General features: G+C 51.7%; 1 protein-coding gene across 1 annotated transcript in view; it reads left to right on the top strand.

Moving 5' to 3' along the window:
• LAMB1 (laminin subunit beta 1) overlaps positions 1-8596 on the top strand; it is a 41956-nt gene that overhangs the window by 12272 nt on the left and 21088 nt on the right. Inside the window, exons 11-20 of the mRNA XM_035891686.1 lie at positions 1159-1294; positions 3323-3481; positions 4299-4426; positions 4857-4980; positions 5520-5724; positions 5885-6028; positions 6125-6356; positions 6849-7012; positions 7516-7740; positions 8086-8249. Coding sequence (XP_035747579.1) covers positions 1159-1294; positions 3323-3481; positions 4299-4426; positions 4857-4980; positions 5520-5724; positions 5885-6028; positions 6125-6356; positions 6849-7012; positions 7516-7740; positions 8086-8249 — 1681 coding nt within the window. The remainder of the gene's footprint in view (positions 1-1158; positions 1295-3322; positions 3482-4298; positions 4427-4856; positions 4981-5519; positions 5725-5884; positions 6029-6124; positions 6357-6848; positions 7013-7515; positions 7741-8085; positions 8250-8596) is intronic.

The raw sequence follows: 8596 nt of genomic DNA, 5'->3' as shown, positions 1-8596 counted from the left end.
CCCGAAATTCATCCTGGTGCTGTAACCCAGGCAGAGGAGTCATCGCCGTCCCTGGAGGGGAAACTTCCCAGCTCCCCTTCTGGGGCAGCTAGGGTGCTTCTGGCATCTCGAAGCAAGCATTTAAATGAATCTCTGAGATTTCAAAAATTGTTTCAGTTAAAAATTACTCTTAGAATGTGGGTCTGAAAAGCCTGGAGATTTTCGATGGAAACTAGAGGGGTTTGACTTTAGAAAATGTTTCTAAATTCAACTCGAATTTATAGAAGGGGGTGTCTTTTGGTGGACCTAAAAACCGTCCTATGAAAAAGTGTGACCAGGCATGTGCCAAAATACAACCTGCCCAAGGGTTCTTCATAAAGCGGGGCGGACTCTCTGGGGGCAATAAAACCACCAAAAGGCAGTTTGTGGATAGAACTGTATTGAGAAAAGAACACGGCTCGTTATGAAGGAAGTGGAGCTGCTGCATGTCGCCCTGGCCAGACTGCATTCCCCAGCGATGGCTCTGTCTGTCCCACGTCTTTGCCTGTGTCTGTCCTACTTCAAAGCAGCTGGGTATGGTTTTCCCCTGTGCGTAGCTGCTGGTGGGTGACCTCTTGGGATGTGCTTTGCAGCACACAAGAGCAGCTTGGCCTCCCGGGGCATGCAGGGTCATGCATGTTCTTGCTTTGCCTGGGCCCATACAATCAGATAAGCTGCTTGCATGGCGTGCAAGCCTGGAGCCGAAGGCTGCCCTCGGCTTGCAGGACAGACATGCCTCTTGGCTATGTCTGTCGTAGCAAGTGAAGCTCTCCCAGGACTGCTGCCTGACCATGGGGAGCTGCCTGCATCCATAGCATGAAATCCTACAGGCATCCAAACAGAGGAAACCGCATGCAAAGTGGGTACTGGAAATGGTCCCTGGCCCATGGTTGCTCCCAGCCTGAACCTAGGAGTTGTTTGGGAGAACAATAGTTGGGTTGAGCCAAGACTGCGCCCAGGACCGTGCTGCCATTTCAGCAGTGCAGATGGCCTAGCTGCAGAACATCTCGTGCCTAGATGCAGCTGTGTCCAGAGGCGCTTCTCCTCCTGTGTCGCTTAAAACGTCAAAGTGGGAGATAGCTCTAGCACTGTCTTGGTGTAGCCAAGATGTGTTGTAAATTCACTGCTCTTCCATTTTAGTTGCTCGAGTGAATCTGGCCAATGTGAATGCCGGCCCCACATGTTTGGACGCCAGTGCAACCAGGTGGAGCCTGGCTATTACTTCATTTCGCTCGATCATTACATCTACGAGGCGGAGGAAGCCAGCTTGGGCCCTGTGAGTAGCAGTTTCAGTGGGCTGGTGTGTCTGGACAGCTGTGGGAAAGTTGTTGCACCATTTGGGTTTTGGAAGTGTCTGTTTTATACCCCGGGTGTTTTGCAATTAAAATGTGAAAAACACAAAGCTGATTGTATCAGAAAACTGTCAACCTGTAGCTCTTCAGTCTTAGTATTGATAAATAATGTAGTAACCTAGGGGGGAAACTGCCATTTTTCTTTTTGAACCTTTTTCTTTGATCATGACTGCACAGTTCGTTTCCTGCCAGCATCCCTCTCTGTACCCCGCTGCGTACGTGCCTACCAGTCCCACTCCTCCTTCCCCATCATCCCACGAGTGGTGGGACGCCAGCGCAGGCTCTTCTCTGTGGTGCCACTGAAACCGGGAGGGAACAAAGGACGCATTTAAGCACATTGCTGTGGCTTTTAGAGTTTCTGCACATCAGTGACATTTATTTTATTAATGACTAAAACCATAGTTGTTTGTGCAAAAAACTGTTTTTGTAAGTGAGGTTGCCTCTAGGTTGTTTTGCCTGCTGGTGTGGTACATCAGGGTCTCTGGCTCTTTCCATTCTCCACTGCACAGCTTTGCTTTTAATTCATTAACAGCAGCTAGGTGATTACATCAATTATTTTTGCTTCCAGCAAGGAGTCAGGGAGATGAGATAATGGTTTCTCTAAAGCAGCAGATCCTTGTCTGCCTGCAATTGGGGCACTTGGTCCTAATTTATTTATTTCAGGCAAAATGCAGCCACTTTGCAGTTTCAGCCAAAGCAGAAGATTTGCTCTTAGATAACTGCAGAGAGGGAAGACAGTGCAGAGCAGAAGCTGGACCACAGTGGAGGGCATGTAAGCTGGCACAGGGTTTTTGGTGCACTGGTGTCTGCCCGACTGCAGAGGTGGTACCAGGGGCCTCAACGAGGCTTGGGGATTGAAGAGCCCAGCGTGAAAACCCACCTTGCCAAGCAGAGCGAGATGTGCTGCTGGTTTGCCATTTGAAACCTTCAGAACAAACCATTTTTAAAAAGGCCCATATTGAAAAGCTTTCTCACAAATCTGGTGGCAGAATAAAACTCTGAATTCCAGGTAGGGGCCCAGCACAAGACAAAATGAAGTGGCACAGAGTTGCAGGGATTTTCGGGCGGTGCCAAGCCCCCCATGCTCCCCATAGCTGCACGGCCTTGCTCACATCCCGCCTGCCATCCTTTCTGGGGAGCTCTGACCCTTTGTGCAAAGTCAAAGGGTAATAACTTATAGCTAGGCTTTCTTCAGAGAGTGTGAGAAGACATGAGGGTACATCCTGAAGTGATAAGTGTGTATATATAGACATTTCCTTACATTTTATCCCTTTCTACTGAAGCAGCTTCCCTAGGAATGCACAGGATGTTGTTCTATGGGGAGAACTATTCATAGATGCAGACATATTTGAAACGGGAAGTTTGAACACCACACATTTCCATTTTCTGTTGCATTTTACCTCTCCTTTGCTTTACAAGAAGAGTAGCAGATAAAAACCTGGCACCTCAGACTGAAAGGAGTGTTGATTTGGCCATTAAATATCTATCAATTATTAGGATCTCTGTTATTTACTGACACCATATTCAAGATGGCTGTGATCTGCTTTTCAAGTGTTATCCTGAGCAGTGGTTTGGTTTGGAGCAGGCCAGGGTAAATCTATTGCTACAGGTATGGTGTGAAAGTCCTTATGGTGAACCAGATGTCATAGCTGGTGGATCAGTTACTCACAGCAAGTTTTTAAATTTAATTCCCCACTATAAAAGAGAAATGGATGAAGAGTTGTGTGGTCGTGTTTTATTTCACCTTTCTTGCTTTTTGTATATCATTAAGCAGAAGGGCAACAATGTGCACACAGATGGGTTTAAAAGATAATTTGTGTTCTCTGGGATGCAAACAATGGATGCTGCGATCCAGAAATGATCCATCAGCAGAAGTCATTACTTCACGCCCTTCTATGGGGCTTGCAAATTTAATGTATTGGTATTAAAATCTCTGTTCCCTGTTTTTGTAGGGAGTAAACATAATAGAGCGCCAGTACACACCGGACCGCACGCCGTCGTGGACAGGCATAGGATTTGTAAGGGTCCCTGAGGGGGCGTACCTGGAATTCTACATTGACAACATCCCCTACTCCATGGAGTACGACATTCTGATCCGCTACGAGCCACAGGTAGGTCTGTGAGTATGGGCATTGCTGCCTCCTGGCAGGCGCTGGCTGTCCTGGTGCATGACTGATAGGAGCCTGGCGCTGCCAGGAGTTGTCAGGACTCAAGGATGCACACTCAGTTAAGTGTTTGAGATGTGTGAAAATCCAAGATGATGTTGACTATTACTAGTATTATTTGCTTTACAGTTTCGTTCATTATTGCATTGTTTCAGCACCTGTTTAATGAGCAAATTAAAAAAGTGACAAGTCCTGTCAGAACAGATTAGAATACAAATCTGGCATCAGCCAGGTGGCCTTCTAATGGGTGGAAATGCTGGTATGCGCCTTAGGAGACAAATTGCCCATCTTGGATGTTGAATGCCTGCAGCCCAGAGTTTGCAAGCAGTAGGTTTTGACTGTGAATAATCCGCAGGGTGAAAGGAAAGAGAAAAATCCCCCCAGATCCTTACCTAGAGCTTGGCAGCAATTGACTGCAGTGAAATACTCAGGTGCAGTAGCCAGAGGTGGGGGGAGAAGAGGTCACCAAACCTCCCTGCTGATGCCGGGCCACAGACCACTTACATCTAGTCATGCTTTTTTGGGAGGGAGGGAGGGAGGGAGGGATGTCATGCTGGATCATGCCCAGGGGCACTTGCCTTGTCTTGTCTCAGCCCAAACCTGCAGCCAGTAGATGCCCCATTGATGCTGGAGCTGCAGCCCCATCCTCCCCGAAGCTCAGTCAGCACCCCCTCTGTGCGCACACTTTTCCTGGCCTGAGCTCTGGATGCTCCCGGGAGCTTACGGACGTTGCTTGATGTTGATCAGCCTTTTTTCCCCCCAGTTGCCGGATCAGTGGGAAAAAGCTGTGATCAGCGTTTCACGCCCAGGCAAGATTCCCACGGGTAGCCGGTGTGGCAATACAGTTCCTGATGATGATAATCAGGTCGTCTCACTGTCACCCGGCTCCAGGTCAGTATAACTGGATGGGCCAAAAGGAGAAAAAACATTTAAAGAATTGAAACATAGTAATGTCACATTTTCAGTTTGCTGTGAGCTCTATGAAAATGAATGAAATCTAATTTCCAGTGGGTTATAAAAACATTTAGCACTGTGTATGTAGACTCAATGCTTTTAAGTTTATTCTTGTTGTCTGACTTGTTCACTGAGTAAAGAGGTGGGGGGAAGTGTTTGCACAGCCTGTGAGCGAGCATCCATAAGACTCTTTACCTTGCCAATAAGCTTTTCTGGTTCTGACTTGCACAAGCCTTCAAACGGCCGCTTCCACATCGTAGCTTTTGTTCTGCCTGGTCTCGGCTGCTTTCCGTTGTCTCGATTGCTTTATAGGGCCACCTGAAACGTGGACGTTTGAAGTAAGAATTGTTTCCTGTTCCTAATCCAGATACGTTGTTCTCCCACGGCCCGTCTGCTTCGAGAAGGGGCTGAACTACACCATCCGCCTGGAGCTGCCCCAGTACTCCTCGGTGGATACGGAGACGGAGAGCCCGTACACGCTCATTGACTCTGTGAGCAGAAATTATTTCGGGGATGCTCTGGTGGAAAATTATATTTAAAAGCCTGAAAGATTGCATCTTCTCTGGGATGCGTCTGTGTAAATCCAAAGTAATGTTTTACAACGTTGTTGCTTATGGCTGAAGCCAGATTTTAACTGAACAGTGTAAAGCACTGTAGGTTTCTTCAGTCTCAAAGTATGTGGGTTGGTTTTGTTGCATTTTACAGGACTGCAGCTAGTTCCACAGACCTGTAGTTTCTTTGAGGAGGCTAATGAGTGCCATATACATCATGAATGTCAACCTTTTCCTTTCGAGTGGATAGAATTTGGTGGATAGCAGAACTCTTCCACTGAGACCAACAGAAGACCAACCCTTCCCTTCCCTTCCCTTCCCTTCCCTTCCCTTCCCTTCCCTTCCCTTCCCTTCCCAATTCTGTCTGGCTGTTTGCTTTTGGGCCAAAAAAGGATGAAAGGAAGCAGGATAATAGTGAATTTTCACAATTTTATTGGAAATAAATAGTGACACTTTGTCATTGTAAAATTCTTTTGTAGCTTGTTCTCATGCCATACTGCAAATCGCTGGACATATTCACAGTGGGAGGCTCAGGTGAAGACGTGGTCACGAACAGCGCTTGGGAAACTTTCCAAAGATACCGGTGTCTGGAAAACAGCAGGAGTGTTGTGAAAACCCCCATGACAGATGTCTGCAAGAACATCATATTCAGCATTTCTGCCCTATTACACGAGACCGCGTTATGTATGTAACCACCTACTTGTAGGGCAAACTGTGCCTGGAAGCTGGATGGCGCTTGCAGGCAGGGCGGTTTGCACGGGGAAGGCGTGTGCATGGGATGAGGCAGGTAGTTCACCTCCTGCACTGTGGTACTCACCTCCCCCCGACGCTTTTCTCTGCTCAGCCTGCCAGTGCGACCCCCAGGGCTCCCTGAGTTCGGTGTGTGACCCCAGCGGAGGACAGTGCCAGTGTCGTCCCAACGTCATCGGAAGACAATGCGACAGATGTGCCCCTGGCACTTTTGGGTTTGGCCCGAGCGGATGCCGACGTACGTTAAACCCTTGGCTCTGGGCTGTGCTGCAGTCGGGGTCCTGCGTTTAGGGCTTGCCGTGGAAATGCAGCCCCCCTCTCCCTCTCCTTGCAGCATGCGAGTGCCACGTCCGAGGCTCCTACAATGCCTTCTGCGATGCAGAGACGGGCCAGTGCCGCTGCTTCCCCGGGGTGTATGGGCGGCAATGCGACCGCTGCCTGCCCGGCTTCTGGGGCTTCCCTAGCTGCCAGCCCTGCCACTGCAACGGCCACGCCGACGACTGCAGCCCCTACACCGGGGAGTGCCTGAGCTGCCGGGACCACACGGAGGGGCACAACTGCGAGAGGTATGGCGTGTGCACCCCCTCCCTGGCCCCTCTCCTTCCCCCCGGCAGGGTGGGCACAGCAGCCATTCCCCTCCAGCGCTGGTGCTCGGGTGGGTGTGAATCCATGGGGAAAGTCCCTGCACCCTGGGAGCCAGAGCAGTGCTTGATGGTCCCAGGGAAGGATGGGAGCAGGGATCCCATCTTCCCTGCCCGTGGCCTCATGTCTCCCAGCAGTGCCTGCCCAGATGCCAGAGGGCACGTTGCAGGACCCTGGGGCTTCAGAGAGGCTTTCTCCATTGAAAGCCTCTATGAGAGGCATCAGCCTTGGGTCTCCTCTTATGCTGGTGTGATCCAGACAAATTTGCCTCTGTGGCTGTTTGGAGCATGAGAAGCACAGGAAAGCTGTAAGGATGTTTCTGCCCTTCACAGTGGTTGAAAACCTGAGTGTAGTTACAGCAAGGCTGCAGTCTGTTTGCCTGCGGTCCCCTGCATGCTGTGTACCCCATTGCACAGGTGCCAGGCTGGCTACTATGGAGACCCTGTCCTGGGATCAGGCGACCACTGCCGTCCCTGCCCTTGCCCTGATGGCCCCGAGAGCGGACGCCAGTTTGCCAACGGCTGTTACCAGGATCCAGTCACACTGCAAGTCGTGTGTGTCTGTAGCACGGGATACATAGGTACTTGGTGGGTGCATGGTGGGGTGCTGGTTGGGCTGAACCTCCCAGTGGGAAGGGGTATCTTCATACAAGTTGTTGGATGTGACCAGAGCACCAGCATCAGTGTATTGCTGCTGGAGGTTGGCAGTGCTTGGAAGGTGCCAGGGCAGAGCAGCTTGTGCAAGTGATGCCGGCACCACCGTGAACCTCTTCCCCGGCAGCATGGCGAGGGATGACCAGTGGTGGGCAGAAGTGGACAGGACAGCAGTGGAGCCGAGGGGACAAATGTGCTGGTGGCTGGGCTGCATCACCATGCATTGGTGCCCCAGGTGGTACCATCCGTGCTGCGCCAAGCTGCTGCAGTCTCACCAAGCACTGCCTCTGTTGCTTTGAGCATGATCCAGTTAACACCTCCCAACTGATGGCCTTTATTGTCTTGCCTCAGTCTTGCCGTTCAGGGGGCTGCAGGCTGCAGGCTAGCGAGCCGTGATGGTAATTCCCACCGTGCCTGTTTGTTCAAACAGGCAGTCGATGTGATGAATGTGCGTCTGGCTTCTTTGGGAGCCCCGACGAGGTTGGCGGCGCCTGCCAGCCGTGCCAGTGCAACAACAACATCGACACCACTGACCCGGAGGCCTGCGACAAGAAGACGGGAACGTGCACGAAGTGCCTGTATCACACGGAGGGGGAAAACTGCCACCTCTGCAAACAGGGCTACTATGGGAGCGCCCTGCAGCAGGACTGCAGAAGTGAGTGGGGAGACGTGGCCGTGTCCCCTCAGCCAGCCATGTCACAGGGCACCAGCAGCCACCTGAGCTCTTTCTAATTTGTCTGGGAGCATTTGGGGTGGAGGGGAAACCGAATGACCTCCAGCCGGACTTCGGTGCAGCTGCCCTGCAGCTCAGCAGAGCTCCTGGCCAGGAGGGGAGTCCTTTACATTTGTCAAGAAGAGCAGGGACAGCGTTTCCATATGCTGAAAGGACAGAGGCTTTTGTGGGAGGGGGGTTTCTTGCCCTCTTGGTAGTGGTCTTTGTTTCCCTCTTCTCTGGAGATGGCCTGTGGCAGGGTGTGGGTTTGGCTTTTGTTCACACCAGTGTCCCTGCAGATGAGGCTGGTCCCTGCAGATGGGGCTGGCCAGCAGAAGCAAGTCCTGCCTGGGGTCGAGGGCCACGCCAGAGAGCTGGACTGGGTGGTGGGGAGGCAGACCCTCCTCTCCCTCAGCGCTGGGCACAGCCTGGCAGGGCGGATGGGTTGCTGGGTGAGCGAGCAGAGCCCCGTGGCGAGCAGATTTGCCTCCACAGCTGGTTGACAGGGGCTGGGCAGCCTTGGCCTTTGGTTGTGTACAGAGGGAGGAGAGGAGAAGAGGAGGAAGGCTGGGCTGCTTGCATGGGGGCCTCCTGTCAGGTGCTGGGGCAGAAGCGTAGAGGTGGCCAACCTGGGACACGAGCAGGGCTCTTGAGTGGTGCTGGGTGGTGTTCAGCATTGGGTCAGCCAGGCTTGGCTGCAGGCGTGGGGACGTGCTGGCATCTGCCCACACCTCCGGGGACTTGGAGAATAAATTAAATGCAAAATCCAGGCAGTTTGGTAACGAAAGGGGGCTGACAT

Source organism: Egretta garzetta, unplaced genomic scaffold (assembly GCF_000687185.1).
Source record: "Egretta garzetta isolate BGI_Z169 unplaced genomic scaffold, ASM68718v1 scaffold33, whole genome shotgun sequence".
Taxonomy (NCBI): Eukaryota; Metazoa; Chordata; class Aves; order Pelecaniformes; family Ardeidae; genus Egretta; species Egretta garzetta.
This window is presented reverse-complemented; position numbering and strand designations above follow the sequence as displayed.